Genomic DNA, 16,957 nt, shown 5'->3' with positions numbered 1-16,957 from the left:
AACATCTTTCCATGTCAATAAACATACATCTATAGCATCATTTTAATAGCTGCATGGTATTCCACTGTATGGCTGTAACATGATTTATTTCACAGTCTCTCACTAGAACATTTAAGCTGTCTTCAATTTTCCCACTATGAGAAACAATGCTGTGATAAACATCCTTGTACAAACATCTTGATGAAGGTATTTTATTGTTCCCATGGAATAACTTCCTAGATATGGAATGTGGGGGCCAAAGGGGATGCACGCTTTTTAAGTTTCTGATTTATAATGATAAATTGCTGTATCTCTCTCACCTACCCCTTTCGATTTACATTACCAACCAGTCATTTCAGAATGTCTTTTTCCTCATGCCTTTTCCAACACTGGGCATTATCATTCATTTTAATCTTTGCCCATCTTATAGGTTAAAAAATTGCATTTCATTGTTTTATTGCATTTCTTTGATTCTTAGGGAAGCTAATTTTTCATATATTTATTGGCCATTTGCATTTCTTTTGTAAACTGTTAATTCATGGCTTTTGCCCATCTTTCTTTTGGGGCACAGAGCAACCTTTCCAAAATACAGATCTGATCATACTACTCTCATTCAATGTTTGCCCCAAATTTTCAGGCCCTTCATGATTTGGTCCTTACCTACTTCTTTAAACTGTCTCTATTACACGGATCATGATCAAAACCTCCAGCCACACTGAGCTACTTGCATTCTCTAGAAGTGTTTCATGTCTCTGCGTCATCATACATGCTGTTCTTAGTCTCTGGAATGTCCTTCACTTCCTTTTTCATTTAGCTGATTCCTATTCTGATTCAGCTCAGTTTCTCTAACCAGCTCCCCTACTCCACTCCTACCCAAGTCCCAGAAAAATCCTGTCGTTGCCTATCACAGCACTTTTCTTGTTACACTGTGATCATCATCTGTTTGCCTGTTTTAGATTTCCCACTAGACTGAACTCCCTGAAGCAAGGACAACATCCTTGCTTTTGTACTTGTAAATATTTGCTGGATGAAGAGACTCTTAACTGCTTTCTGGATACTTGTGGCTTAGATGTATCATATGTACCTTAAATCCAACATGTCCACAGACAAATTCATTTTTTGCCTGCTTTCCCACTCCATCTAATACCTGTTTTTCCTCTTTCTTCTCTCAGTGACATTCCCATTCATTATATATCTAATCTCCTTACCTCCTAAATCCAATTGATCTACCCTGTGAACAGCTCTTGAATATGTCCCTTCCCTTTCTTCCACTCCTAACAGATTCTAGCTGAATTCCTTATCACTGCCCTAGAGTTATTGAACACACAAATTTGATGTTACTTTCTTTTCCTTAAAGTGATGATTCCCATTAACCACAATCCAAATGTCTTAGCATACCAGTTAAGGTCCTCTACAGTATAATCCCTTGCTACTTCTAGAGTCACAACGCCCAGCAACCTCCCTTCTGTCTGGAATTTACTTTGCTATATTTCTGTGCCTTTGAACATACTGTTCCATCTCTAAGGATCTCCTCACCTGCTGCCACTTATCTACTTAGTAGACTCCTATTCATCCTGTAAGGCCCAGTTCAAATGTTCCCTCATCTGTGACACTTTCCCTGATTGCTCCAAGCAGAGCGAGATACTCCCTCCTCAGTGGTGACTTGGCACTTTGTACTTAACCTATGCTATGTAGCTCTTATCACACTGTACTTGTAATAATTTTGTTGTATCAGTCTCTTCCACTAGACTGTGAGCTCCTCAAGGGCAGGATATGTCTTGCTCCTCTGTGTATCCCCAAGGGCCTAGCACAGTGCCTGGCCCTAGCAGGTGCTCAGGAAGTGTTTGATGGATGAAAGTAATCTGATGCTGGGCCCTCTGACATCATAGCTGGGCACTGATGCCACAGCCCTGTAGCGTGTTGCTACCGATTACCTGATGTTGCTATCCTCCAAACCATGAGAAGCCTCCCCACCGTCTCCCTCATAGGACATCATGCTTTCTTCATTTTCCATGCCCATCCTTGTGTTCTCCTGAAGCATGCGGGGCTGTTTGGGTCTTATCCCACCAGATCCCACATCAGAGTCACTTCCACTTTCACTCAGCTGGATAGCTGTGAAAAGAGACAGATCCTGAGATAAGTTTGACAAAGAATTAACATCTTTGGCTTAGTCTTCCAGAACTAGTTAATCCCATGCATCTACAGAGGCATCTTGCCTGGACTCCTCACCTCAGAGGATTGCCTAGGGTCAACATTGACAAGATCTGTAGTTTGGAAAGAGAATTAAAAAATCATTTCCTTTTTCCATTTCAGTGCTATCTATCTGTTCTTTTTCCCCCCATCATCTCCTCCTATACTCATCCCCTGCCATTGCCATTAATCCACAAAAAAATCCCAAAGCAGGATCTTTTTTCTTCATTTTCCTTCCCTATTGCCACATATAACACTTCTATCTCGTTTTTATCAAGTATTCAAATCAAAACTGCTGCTTTGGCATTGCCTTTTTGACTGTCATCTTTTGTACCTTCTGTGTTGTACTTTTTCACCTCTTCTAAGACTAATGAATTTGATCAGCCTATGAGTGACTGCTCAGTACCCTGAGGTCTATTAATGGGACTTCAATAAAAGAGCAGTTTCTGGTAACAGCATATGTGGCCCAGAGCTTCCTCCCAAGTCTTGAGGGTGCCATGGTGAGCTACGTACCAGAGAAAGGGTTATCTCCTTCTTCATCACTCCCGGCATCTTCCTCATCATCTTCTCCTTCAGACATAAGCAAATCCTCATACAGGACACTGGCTTGAGGCTGTTGCACAGTTCCCTCCTCTTCATCTGCAAGATCACCATCTGCATCTTCACCTTCCTAAATGAGACCAGTTGAGGATCAAAGTCCCATTAATCGACCAAGTAAAAGACCAGAAGCCACCACCAGCCACACCCCCCTTGCTGCCTTACAAGAAGTTACATAATTTTGGTGGATAGATTTGTTTAGCTGGTTCTTAAAGTCAGATTGGGCCTCACTATGGAGACCTTCTGATAGCGCCTGGGGATTTGGCCTGTCCTGTACTACTGGGGCTCCTACCATATAAGGGTATAATGTAACCATAAGCTTTCTGTAAGCATACTCACTGGGGCTGGAGTCTTAGGTTTCCCATCCTCCTCCTCATCATCATACCCTTCAATATCTACATCAGAGTCTTCCTCGCCCAGCCTACCTCGGCCCTGGTGCATCTGAGTAAGGAACACAAATAGCACATCGTTGAGGGACGTGCCAGTAGGAGGAGTCAACCAAGGGCTCTCACTCAGGACCGATGCTCCTCCCTGATATCCCAGCCAACCCCACAGCTAGTGGGGGCTGTTTACACAGCTCAAGGCATGTGTATTTTCCCCCATTCATTCTTTGGAAATCACAGGTAGGGTTAAAAAAAACAAACAAACAAAAACCCAAAGAACAGGAAGGCCTTGGTCTACTATTACTGTATCATCACAAGGAGACTCCTCCTTTCTAAACCAAGCTTTCCCTAGCTTGTGTTGGACTCTTTGGGACAGAAAAACCCTTCTGGATTTTGTACTCTCCAGTGGAACCCTGACTGAGATCAGCTGATAAGAGTTCTGGCTTCAGATCAGGAGTATCTGCTGATACCTCTAGAAAACGCCAATTTAAAAAACTTAATTTTAAAAATAACTTTAATTTAGATAACTCATATACAGTAAAGTAGCAGGGTAATTATTTTGAACTCTGTCTCTGAATGCAGTTGGTCTTTCTAGTCACCTGTCAGGCTGCTGTGATGCCTCACACACTTTTCACACTTGTACCTTCCCTTAAGTTCTGCTGTGCCTGACTCTGCCCATGGTGACAGACAGAAGACAATGCCAGTCATGCGACCTGCCACCGTCCCACCTTGAAATCACATTTCCAGGCCTTCATTCCCAGGGCCAAGGGGTCCAATCATCATCCTTGACACATGTCCACACATCACCACCATCACTCCCCCATCCCCTACCCCCAAGCATACTACCAATCTCACAAAAAGAATATCCTACCCGTGTCACCTGCTTTTCTGGAGTGGCAGTGGGAATATCCAGGACAGACATATTGCTCTCATCTTGAAATACAGAGGCATCTCGAGACATACTGAGGGATGTGTTGGTATCATACAAATCAGGAGGCTGTGGCACAAATCATACAACTTAGCTTCTATTTAGTAAAGGGAGCAAGAAATACAGAGAACTCCTCTTTAGAGTATTCACTGCAGAAAAAGGTCATGCAGAACAATCCATTTAAAGAGAAAACATAGTTTTGACATAGTTTTATGGACAGGTTTTTGGGAATCTCACAAATGTTGCTCATTCTAGCAGAGAGGCATCTGATGTATATGATCAGAAGCCTGAAGCAGAAAAGCATCAAAGCTATGGGACAATTCTATGTCCTAACAGCCTTTATGGTCAATAACCTAATTTCTTCTAAGCCTTGTCTTATTGTTTTTAGGCCCAGGGCTTCATACCAGTGCCATTTGGATTGTTTGGTTTGGAGACATCTAATAGAAAATGGGATAAAGAAATTTCAGTTCCAACCAGAGCATGGAATGGGGTATAAGAGCTTATGAGCTCACCAGAGGATGCTACGAGGCAAAATGGCATGGTGAAAAACCATGGACTTTGGAGTAAACTGCCCTGGGTTTGAGTCCTGGCTCTACCATTTGCTAGCAGAGTAACTTTAACAAATTACTTAATTTCTCTAAGCCTTGGTTTCCTCAACTGTGAAACACGGATGATAATGTCTACCTCACAAGGTTGTTTGGGAGAATTAAGAGATGTGTATATGCTCCTTACCCAAGGAGCATGTCCTTCCTTCTTCCCTCTCCTAAAGAGAACAGGGATTTAATAAATGGACTATTCAGTGAAAGGAGGGCAGGAGGGACTAAAAAAGAACAGGCTGGAAAAGTAGGAAAGCATTCTCTAAAAAGCTGACTGAGGGCAGAAATATTATGTGGCTATTAAAAAATGTTTTCAAAGACTATTTAATGAAATAAAATGCTCATGATATAATGTGAAGCGAAAACAAGACACAAAATCATAATGACCAATTTCACTTTAAAAATGTGTCTATAAGCGCACACGTACACGCATTACAGATTTGAAACATGCCAAAATGTTCACCGTGGTTGGTTCTTTCTGACTGGTGGACTTGATTTTACGTAACTTATTTATTCTGTGTATTTTCCAATGTGTCCCAGTGAACATGTTACTTTTATCAACAAAAAACCCACGTGTGTTACTTTGTTGTTGGTTTTGTTGTTGTTTTTAAAGCAAACAAACAAGGCTGATTGGGAACAGGGTTTTGGAGAAAGAGAGGCAAAAAAGAATTCAAAGCATTACACTGCAAATAAACTAGTTGTGGAACAAAAGAAGAGAAAATCAGGGAATGAAACGCTATGTGGGAAAATGTAAAGCAAGCAATTTTAGAGAAAGTGTTAAGCTGAACGTATGGTGCAATACAAGCTGGGTAGAAACAGTTGAGTGAAGATACATTATTGATTACCACCATTTAGAGCTGGAAGTAAAGTACGATTACTGTCATGTTTCTACACAACAAAATTGTATTATGACAGGTTAAACTTACACAAACACACTTTAATAGCATTTGGGTTTGAGAGTAGTAATGAGTAAGGACAATCACTCATGCGCATCTTCCTCAGGTTTAGAAGTAATGCACTGGGCTTACTAATTTAAAACGTGTATATATGAGCGAAGGCAATGATCAGAGAGTGAACTGGAATAATGAAGAGGCAATACCTACACCCTGCTCCTCACAGGAGATCCTCTTAACTGCACAAAACAACAGCTACTGCTCCTGAGGGAGAACAGTTGCCAGGTTTTCCTCGCCATTTGCGATAGTTGGGAGGGGAAGGGAAGAAGGGAAGATGGCTTCTGGGTCTAAGGCTCTGACTCACCAAAGGGCTAGCCTTAGGCTGTCATAGAGCAGAGCAAACCACACGCCACTCAGTAGTTAGACTCTCCTGGGGAATGATGGCTAAAACCCAGGCTTTAACTTACCACAAAGGGTCTTGCGGAAGCTGTGGGCCTATTAGAAAATAGGACCTTCCTGGGCAACATCACTCACCCAAGCCCCCTTGACCCAATCTGCCCACACACTCCAAGAGCCTTTCCTTGTTCTGGGCCTGGAAGAAGTATCTTAGGGCTCTTTATACTTGGCCCCTCAGTGGCCTAGGTTTTGGGGTGAAAGAGAGAGTAAAAGATAGATAGGGAGAGTGCATGAATGAGATATAGACAGCAATTATCCAACAGAGATCACACAGGTTGCATTATTAGTTCAGAGTGAAACCTGAGCAGAATGGAAAAACGTTTTCCAGTGGGAATTGGGAGAAATCTGCATTAGAATATTTGGTTAAATTTGAAAGGGCCTCTGAGAATCCTGTAGGTGACTTTCATACAGATAAGGAAATAAACATTTCCTGAATGTCTACTATGTGCTGGGCAAATGACCTTGTTTAATGTTTACAACAATCTTGAAAAGTACATTTTAGAGAAACGGAAACTGGATTAGAGGGGTTAAGTTAACTTCCCAAATTCACAAAGCTAGATAGCAGCAGAGCTAAGACTCAAACCCAGGACTGTTTTATACCAACCTTCATGTACTTTCCACTTTACCACAGTGCCTCCAATACAGTTATATTCTGGTAAGTCTTATTTTTCAAATATACCAGCCCTCTAAGAGTATAGTATAGATGAAAGAGACTCTTAGTATATTCAAGGGTCAGATCCGAAAGACTAAAAATTTCTTATTAATCTTGCTCTCTAGTCTTTGAAATGAAAATTTAAGAACATTATAAAACATTACCTGTCTTCATTTACGGGGAGAGCGAGTCAATCCAGGAAAATGGGTGACATCTGAGCTACACTGAGATATCTCAGAGGGAATGAGTAATCAGGCATCTATAAGGCACAGGAACAATGTGGCCCATGTCTATACTCTAGGGATGTCCTAGAACCCCAATGCATGAGGCAAGGGAGCTCCAGAGACTCAAGAGAATGCCTCTGGCTATGGTAGTCAGGAATCTGGTATTCCTAAATACTGCCTAAACAACTAAGACCCCACCCCATTCATTCATCCCATATCTGTCTCTTCTGGATTCAACAAGGCTACCAAGACCCACGGCCCTCACTCACCTTAGCCTTTGAGAAGACAAGAAAGCACACGAAAGGCATATGAAGAGGAAGGACAGAGAAGAAGGGTATCTCAGTAAATACATCTGTTAACATGCTCCCAAGTTCCCAAACCAAAAAGAAAACTGTAAGAGGAGGCTTCTAGTCCTCAGACTCACCTGAGGTGTGTAAGGCCCTGGGGTCATTGGGTCCAAGCTTTCTAATTCTGCTTCCTCCAAAGCTGCTTCTTTAGCTGTGCAAATATCCTTCTCAAGTTGAGTCAAATGCTCATCATACTGAGAAATAAAGAAAATTAGTGAATTCATTCAGCATTTGTTTTAGACACTGGGGATACAAAAGTTGTAAAAGGAACAAATGAAAATCCTTGTCTTCGAGGAGCTTCTATTCTAGTGGCAGGACACATATGGTAATTAAAGTAAATAATTACATAGTTTATTAAAAACATTTAGTGCTAGGTAAAAAAATAAAGCAGGGAAGGAAATAAGGGATGTGGGTTGAGGTTTGGGGTGGGATATTACGTTTTAAAACAGGATAGGCAGAGAAGGCCTCCTCATCACTCTAGGGAACAAAGGGATTCCAGAAAGCTAGATCCTAAGGGGACCTCCTCTTTACCACTTACCTCAGTCAATGTCTGGTAACAGACGTTCACAATCTCCTGAGCAGTCTTGGTATACTGACTTTCAGGCCCTAAAAACGAAGAGAACGCCATTACCTTTGCAGACTTCAGTTCCAGAAATTTACATTGTCACCAGTGGTAGTGTCCCATTATCCTAGATCCAAAGAATCATGCTTCAGCTTTAACTTGGACTCTTGCTCTACTTTTGGAGGTGGAAAATTTCAAACACATACAAAAACAGAGACACTAATAAAATGAACTCCCATGTACCCATCCATTACTCAGTGTCAATGATTATCAATACATGGTCAATCCTGTTTCATTTACACCAACTTTGACACTTCCCAAATTATTCTGAAGCAAATTCCAGCATTTCATTTCATCCATAAATTGTTCAGTATGTGTCTTTAAGGACTCTTTAAAAAAATAACTATGTATGATACTATAATGGTAGATACATGTCACTATACATCTGTCAAAACCCACAGAATGTACAATACCCAGAGTGAACCCTAATGTAAACTATGGACTTCGGGTGATAATGATGTGTCAATGTAGGTTCATTGATTGTAACAAATTTACCAACTTAGTGGGGGACGTTGATAACAGGGGAGGCTGAGCATGTGTAGGCGCACAGGGTATATGGGAACTCTCTGTACCTTCTGCTCAATTTTGCTCTAAACTGCTCTAAAAAATAAAGTCTATTTAAAAAAGAAAAACCAACTGTATTACACCTAAAATAGTTAACAATAATTCTTTAATATTATTAAACAGCCAGTCAACATTCAAATTTCCCCAACTGTTTTACAAATGTTCTTTTACATTTGATTTTTTGGAATCATAATCCAAATAAGGTCCACACACTGCATTTGACTGATGTGTCTCTTTAAGATACTTTAATCTATTAGGTGATTCTTAACCAAACTACACAGCTCCCCATACAGTTTTTGTCACAAGTTGCAAACTGGTGGCTTGCAGATCAATCCAGTTTTATTTGGCTCACAAAAAAATCAGTTCAGGTGGTGATCGTTTCATAATGTGCAGAAATGTCAAATCATTGTATTGTACACCTGGAACTAACATACTGCTGTAGGTCAATTATACTTCAATTAAAAAAAATCACTTCAGTTTGTGAAAATGGATTGAGCTGTGCACTCATAATATATACTTTTCTGTACGTAAACTATACCTCAATAAAAAGTTAAAAAAAATCTTAGTTGGCAACATTTAACAATCAAGAGATTTCATATAAAAACCCAAATGTCTGGCTTCTCTTAAAAAAGTGAAAGATGTGGCAACACAGGGTTAGCATTCTCATAATGCACCGATGGGCTGGATCTGAGTAGCAGCTGTCCCTTTTAGATAAGGCATGTGTTTCCCAGGTTACGTTGGTCCCTATCAGGTCTGCTTAACTCATTTACGCCTGGACCCTGAAAACATCTGACTTTTTATTCCCTGCCTTAAGTGCTTTATAATAGTCTTTAACATACTGTTCATTCACCTACTCATTCATAAAACATTTTTGAGTACCTTCTAGGCGCCAGGCACTAGACACAGAAAGGAGTAAGATATAGACCATATCCTCAAGAAGTTATGGTCTAGCACAGTGAGATAGACTATAAACAAATGGGGCAATACAATACAGTGAAAAAATCTATACAGGGCTCAGTAGAGGCATAGAGGAGGAAGTGGCCAATTCTGGGATGTAAGAAGGAAAGAAGAATTAGGAAAGGCTTCACAGAGGAGGTGATGCTTGAATTAAATCTACTATTTATCAGGATGTAAAGGATAAAAAATATACCACATGTGAAGTTTTCGTGCTGTAACTACTCTGATTATTGCAAGCTATTATACAAATAAATAAGTCTCCTTCAGTTAAAATCTCTCACAAACATAGGTCATCTGTTCTTTTTTTTTTAATTAATTAATTTATTTATTTATGGCTGCGTTGGGTCTTTGTTGCTGCGCGCGGGCTTTCTCTAGTTGCGGCGAGCGGGGGGCTGCTCTCTTCGTTGCGGTGCGCAGGCTTCTCATTGCAGTGGCTTCTCTTGTTGCGGAGCACGGGCTCTAGGCGCGCGGGTTTCAGTAATTGTGGCACTCGGGCTCAGTAGTTGTGGCTTGTGGGCTCTAGAGCGCAGGCTCAGTAGTTGTGGTGCACAGGCTTAGTTGCTCCGCAGCACGTGGGATCTTCCCGGACCAGGGCACGAACCCGTGTCCCCGGCATTGGCAGGCGGATTCTTAACCACTGAGCCACCAGGGAAGTCCCAGGTCATCTAGTCTTTATAAAAGATAAGTAAAGTTGTGTCCTCACACAAGCTGACTGTGCCAAACAGAAACCAGAAAGAAAACGCAGTCAACCAAAAGATATTCAGGACATGTAGAAAGACAGCCAGAGCTGGCTCACAGTCAAGAATAGTTTGAGTGATAAGAAGACCGAAGCTGAAGTTTCTGAGTTCTAATCTTCTAGGGCCACCAGTAGGTTGGTCCTCAAAGTACTGACGGAGACAGACTGCAAAAGTTATCAGACAAGCTTTCATGTTGATAGAAATGCATGATGTTAGAGAAAACAGGCTGCATACAGGTTAGAGCCCTCCTTCACCAAGCCAGTACAACATCAGCTTATTGCAGTATCCTGGCTCTTATACCTACCTACCTGACTCATCGCTCAAATTCCAGCCTATAGATTAAGAATTCAGCTCTTCAGTTTTGAAACCTAAACATAAACCAACCCTTTCAATATCTCAATGCTCTCATAATACAAGGAAAAATTAGTTTTATACATTTGCAAAGTTTTCTCTTACTTTAAACCATTTAAAAGATGTGACCTCTTCGTTGCCCATTTTCTTTGCAACACACAACTCTAAATAAATACCCACGGGCTTCCCTGGTGGCGCAGTGGTTAAGAATCCGCCTGCCAATTCAGGGGACACAGGTTCGAGCCCTGGTCTGGGAAGATCCCACATGCCGCGGAGCAACTAAGCGCATGCGCCACAACTACTGAGCCTGAGCTCTAGAGCCTGCAAGCCACAACTACTGAAGCCCGTGCGCCTACAGCCCGTGCTCCGTAACAAGAGAAGCCACCGCAATGAGAAGCCCATGCACCCCAACGAAGAATAGCCCCTGCTCGCTGCAACTAGAGAGAGCCCGTGTGCAGAAACGAAGACCCAATGCAGCCAAAGATAAATAAATAAAATAAATTTACATTAAAAAAAAAACCTAAAAAAATAAAATAAATACCCACTAATAAAGCCCCCAGAATATAAAAAAATACACTTACTTATATAGCTGAGATACTTCTGTGTTTTGATTACTAGCTGTGTCTGTTCTCATTTTTTCACAGTCCATGCTCTCAAGAGCTACAAGGGTTTCAGCTATTTAACTCTATTACTCTACTATATGCAAAGTGGCACTGAAGTATAATATTTCGGATGAAAGATGGTGGTGGAGTTGGCAAACCACTGTTAACACCACCAAAAAAGGATAAAAATACACAGATATTTTCTTAACCCTACCTATACCAGAAATTCTTTATTTATTTGTTTGTTCATTTATTTATTTTATTTATGGCTGCATTGGGTCTTCGTTGCTGCACACGGGCAGTGAGCGGGGGCTACTCTTTGTTGTGGTGCGTGGGCTTCTCATTGTGGTGGCTTCTCGCTGCGGAGCACGGGCTCTAGGCGCGCAGGCTTCAGTAGTTGTGGCACGCAAGCTCAGTAGTTGTGGCTCGCGAGCTCTAGAGCACAGGCTCAGTAGTTGTGGCGCACGGGCTTAGCTGCTCCACGGCATGTAGGGTCTTCCTGGACCAGGGCTTGAATCCATGTCCCCTGCATTTGCAGGCGGATTCTCAACCACTGTGCCACCAGGAAAGTCCCTATAACCAGAAATTCTTGAATAGAGTGGTAATGAGAGAGATCCATGAACCTCCTGAAACTGTAAACAGAATTCTGTATATAATACATATTTTTCTGAGTAGAAGATCCATAGTTTTCCATCAGATTCTCAAAGGGGTCCATAACCATCTGCATAATGCTAAAAATATTGCTCTATATTCTGCAGCAATCAGGTGCTTACTAAAAGTAGGATGATCAGGGTTTCCCTGGTGGCGCAATGGTTGAGAATCCACCTGCAAGTGCAGGGGACATGGGTTCAAGCCCTGGTCCAGGAAGACCCCACATGCCGTGGAGCAGCTAAGCCCGTGCGCCACAACTACTGAGCCTGTGCTCTAGAGCTCGCGAGCCACAACTACTGAGCCCACGTGCCACAACTACTGAAGCCTGCGCGCCTAGAGCCCGTGCTCCGCAATGAGAAGCCACCGCAATGAGAAGCCCGTGCACCGCCATGAAGAGTAGCCCCCGCTCGCCGCAACTAGAGAAAGCCTATGCACAGCAACGAAGGCTCAACGCAGCCAAAAATAAATAAATAAACAAACAAATAAAAGTAGGATGATCAGCTTTAAGTTTCACAGCTTAGGAAGAAAAGAGTCATCCAGTGAAAAGACATACACAGACAACAGGGCCTCTGCGGGAATAATAAAGATACTGTGGCTACTGTGGGGGGAAAAAGAGGAGGCAGAAACTGAATTCCAATTTCCCGGTCCCTAAAGGATTACTATACAGAAAATCAGAATTTATGAAGAGTAATTTCCAGGATGACATGAAAATGAATGTGAAAGATAAAACCGTCTATGAATTATCACTGTGCCCTACAGGAGAACAAGTGACTCATTTGCAAAAATGTATGTTTTTCTGAATATATTTTGTTTTTCTTCTCTCCCCTTATTTAGTAAATCATGGCAAAGCAACTGTAAATATCAAAGAAATATATTTATATTTATACTTTGCCTCATTCATAAGGATTGGCAGTAGCCTACAGAATCGCATGTAATTCAAATCAAATGTCCTTAAATAGTGATAATTCCAATGACAGCTTTGGAAAGTTGATATTCCACCAAAATCAAAGAAAATTCCTTTTGTCATTTCTAAGTTAATTTCCCTCTTTAGTAATGTCAGGAGAAGAGAAGAAAGTTACAAGCTTTGTGGTTCCAGTTAGAGAGGGAAAACAAGTATTATTGCTATCTAAAAGGTTTCAGAGAAAAATACCAGTTGAGTTGGTGAGCAGTCCTGCACAACCAAGAGAAGGGGGTTTGTGATCACTTCTAAGCTCCTATTTCCTTTGAGAACATTTCCACAAATACTAAAAATAACCTTCCTCCTAAGAAGATAAGCACTGTGCCAAAACAAGCATAAATTATTATCCTGACAGTGAACGGTGTGGGGGATATGCATGTGTTGCAATGTGAATCATTAAAATTAAAAAATAAAATCTCAGTAGCAGTAGAAAGCTTTAAAAAAAATCAGTGCCAGATTTAAAAAGAAAAAAAGGAAAAATCTGCACAGCTAATTCCTAAAGAAACTAGAATTACTAAATTCAATTATGCATAGTCCACAGATCCCAAAAAAGATGAGCTTGGGCTCTCCCAATTCTTAGATATTTATCTCAAACTAGGTCCAGAAAAGGTAAAAAGAGAAGTAAATCTAACCTTTCAGACTGTAGCTAGGCTCTTTACATTAGGTATGACGTAGATCAAATGCAAATTAAGATGTTTAGTTTCCAAGATAAAAGGTTTGAGCTCTCAAACCATTGTAGCAGAACTTTACTCAGAATCAGGACTAGAAACTCAAGAAGCTAGAAAATCCAGAGGGGAACTGGGGTAATAAATCTCACTGGGCATGGGTAGGATTTACATTCAGGACCTACCTCGTTAAAAGTCCCAAAGAACGTTAAAATACTTTTTTCCCCCAAATGGACCATTCCATTTAGCAACTTAAAAAATACATACATAGCCTTAGCTAAACACACTCATCTCATATTTCTACAACAATTAGAAAAATAACAATATAGACAATTCAAAACACCTTTTCTTGAAGAATAAAATTTATAACAGCCTAACTCTTCATTTTTAAGTACTTACTGTAAGCCAGGTATAGTGCTAGGCTCTGATGATACAAAGATACAAAGATAAAAAACAGAACAAAACAAACAAAAAACAAGAGATAAGTCCTTGTGCTTGATGCCCTTTCAAGGCTTCATGGAAGATAAATATACACAAACTCATAATTTCAATAACATACCAAGCACTAAGGGATCGTAGAGAAAGTAGCAACTGTGTCAGAGAATGAGGCAGTGTTAAAGAACACTTCTTTGAAACTGTTTTCATCAGGTCAACAGTGATATGCTAACTGCCAAATCCACTCAACATTTTTCAGACTCAACCCTAGAAGTGCTATGTTACATACGCAATTGACGTTCACTTTTCCTTGAAATTCTCTAAGCCCAAGCTTCTACAGCACCACTCTCCACTTTTTCTTGGTACTGCACCTCTTTCTTTGGCCGTTAGTTCATTCAACAGATATTTACTGAGTGTTTACTATGTGCCAAGCATTATCCTACACACTGGGGATATGAGACAGACATGGTTCCTGCCTCCATGGAGCTTACAGCAATCACTTATTAGATTTAGGCCATTTTTCTTTCTGTGCCCATTTTTCTTTCTATACTCTTCACCTACCTCTACATGATGCCAACTGTAATAGCTTATATAGAATAAACACGGGGAAGTTAATATTGATTTATATCCTTCACGGTAATAAGGTTTTTTTTTTTTTAATTTTTATTTATTTATTTATTTATGGCTGTGTTGGGTCTTCGTTTCTGTGTGCGGGCTTTCTTCTAGTTGTGGCGAGTGGGGGCCACTCTTCATCGCGGTGCGCGGGCCTCTCACTATCACGGCCTCTCTTGCTGCAGAGCACAGGCCCCAGACGCGCAGGCTCAGCAGTTGTGGCTCACGGGCCCAGTTGCTCCGCAGCATGCGGGATCTTCCCAGACAAGGGCTCGAACCTGTGTCCCCTGCATTGGCGGGCAGATTCTCAACCAATGCGCCACAGGGAAGCCCGGTAATAAGGTTTTGTTTTGTTTCTCCTGGCACCAGAAAAAATACACTGCCTTGACAATACATTACAGAAACTCCTAGGCTGACAGAAAGCCTATTTTTCTATATCTCCTTTTTCTTTCTTTTTTTTTTTTAAAGTGCTTTTTTTGTTATCACAGTTTATTCTTTTTTTAAAAAAATTTATTTATTTATTTATTTTATGGCTGTGTTGGGTCTTCGTTTCTGTGCGAGGGCTTTCTCTAGTTGTGGCAAGCGGGGGCCACTCTTCATCGCGGTGCGCAGGCCTCTCACTATCGCGGCCTCTCTTGTTGCGGAGCACAGGCTCCAGACGCGCAGGCTCAGTAATTGTGGCTCATGGGCCCAGTTGCTCCATGGCACGTGGGATCTTCCCAGACCAGGGCTCGAACCCGTCTGCCCTGCATTGGCAGGCAGATTCTCAACCACTGCGCCACCAGGGAAGCCCTCTCCTTTTTCTTTTAATAAATAATAATTTTTATTTTCCCAAATGCTGTTTTTGGAAATGTGGGCTTTGTTGTAGCCTTAACACTTTCTGGTGCATATTTGTTTTCTAGCATATTATAGTATCTCGCTCACCATAAGTACAGGACTTTCAGTGAGATGATGCCTTGTAACAGATTGCTATATCACTATTCACTAGCTCAATACAGTACATAAGAGAAGAGGGCTAGTAACTTATGGACATCTTATGTCTATTCCTTATCAAACTTAAGCAGATAATGAATTCTTGAACAACAAACAAGTATTCTCACAGAAATGAAATGTCAAAAGACAATTATCACTGGGCAATCTCCCTCTACTTCAGCCACAGTATTTATTTATATATACATACACACACACACACACACACATTTTATTGAGGTATAGTTGATTTATATATTAGTTTCAGGTGTATAACATAGTAATTCAAAATTTTTATCGATTATACTCCATTTAATTATAAAGTATTGGCTGTATTCCCTGTGCCATACAATATATCATTGTACCCTTTTTATACATAGTAGCAGCCACAGTATTTTTTTAAAATTGAAGTACAATTGATTTACAATGTTGCGATAGTTTCAGGTGTACAGCAAAGTGATTCCATTATACATCTATATATATCTATTCTTTTCAGATTCTTTTATATAATTCATTATAGATTATTACAAGATATTGAATATAGTTCCCTGTACTATACAGTAGGTCCTTGTTGATTATCTATTTTATATACAGTAGTGTGCATCTGTTAATCCCAAACTCCTAATTTATCCCTCCCCCCACCTTCCCCCTTTGGTAATTGTAAATTTGTTTTCTATGTCTGTGAGTCTATTTCTGTTTTGTAAATAAGTTCTTTTGTATCATTTTTTTAGATTCCACATATAAGTGATATCATACGATATTTGTCTTTCTCTGTCTGACTTACTACATTTAGTATGATAATCTCCAGGTCCATCCCATGTTGCTACAAATGGCATTACTTCATTCTTTTTTAAGGCTGAGTAATATTCAATTGTGTGTATGTATGTGTGTATATATATATTACATCTTCTTTACCCATTCATCTGTTGATGGACATTGCTTCCATGTCTTGGCTATTGTAAATAGTGCTGCTATAAACATTGGGGTGCATGTATCTTTTTTTTTTTTCTCGCTGTGCCGTGCAGCATATGGGACCCTAGTTCCCCGACAAGGGATTGAACTCATGCTCCCTGCAGTGGAAGCGTGGAGTCTTAACCACTGGACCACCAGAGAAGTCCCCTTGCAGGTATCTTTTTGAATTAGAGTTTTCATCTTTTCCAGATAAATGCCCAGGAGTGGAATTGCTGGATCATATGGTAACTCTATTTTTAGTTTTTTTTTAAGGAACCTCCATACTGTACTCCATAGCAAGCAGCCACAGTATTTTTAAAAGCAAAGTAGAAATCCAATTTAGATTTTTTTTCCAGAAACATTCAAAATGATATTCAGTTCACTCTTTTGCCTTTTTGAGTCACATATGAACAGATTTTACTTAAACAAGATCACATACTTAGATGAATGAAAAATTGTCCGTAATATAATGTCAACTGAAAAACGAAAATTGTAGAACAGAATATATGCTTTCATTTGTCAAAAAAAGAAAAAGTATATGGTGTGTACAGAAAAAGGCCCAGAATGCTTCACACCAAAACTAACACTACTCTGGAGAATGGGATGGGTAAAGGAGAAGGACAGGGAGATTTTTCCTT

General features: G+C 40.5%; 1 protein-coding gene across 12 annotated transcripts in view; it reads right to left on the bottom strand.

Annotated features, from left to right (window-relative positions):
• The window catches only part of TAF1 (TATA-box binding protein associated factor 1), a 91,358-nt gene that overhangs the window by 9,973 nt on the left and 64,428 nt on the right, over positions 1–16,957 (bottom strand). For 6 of the 12 annotated variants that reach the window (XM_068532838.1, XM_068532824.1, XM_068532828.1 and 3 more), the window contains exons 33-38: positions 7,784–7,851; positions 7,323–7,439; positions 4,021–4,146; positions 3,106–3,207; positions 2,683–2,839; positions 1,914–2,091 (exon numbers count right to left, since the gene is read on the bottom strand). In XM_068532838.1, coding sequence (XP_068388939.1) covers positions 1,914–2,091; positions 2,683–2,839; positions 3,106–3,207; positions 4,021–4,146; positions 7,323–7,439; positions 7,784–7,851 — 748 coding nt within the window. Of the gene's footprint in view, positions 1–1,913; positions 2,092–2,682; positions 2,840–3,105; positions 3,208–4,020; positions 4,147–7,322; positions 7,440–7,783; positions 7,852–7,914; positions 7,935–9,682; positions 10,101–16,957 lie in introns of those variants that run through there. The other 6 variants (XM_068532829.1, XM_068532833.1, XM_068532826.1 and 3 more) reach the window with 5 other exon arrangements.

This window comes from Eschrichtius robustus, chromosome X (assembly GCF_028021215.1).
Source record: "Eschrichtius robustus isolate mEscRob2 chromosome X, mEscRob2.pri, whole genome shotgun sequence".
Taxonomy (NCBI): domain Eukaryota; kingdom Metazoa; phylum Chordata; class Mammalia; order Artiodactyla; family Eschrichtiidae; genus Eschrichtius; species Eschrichtius robustus.
Note: the sequence above shows the minus strand (reverse complement) of the source record. Positions and strands in the feature narration are given on the sequence as shown.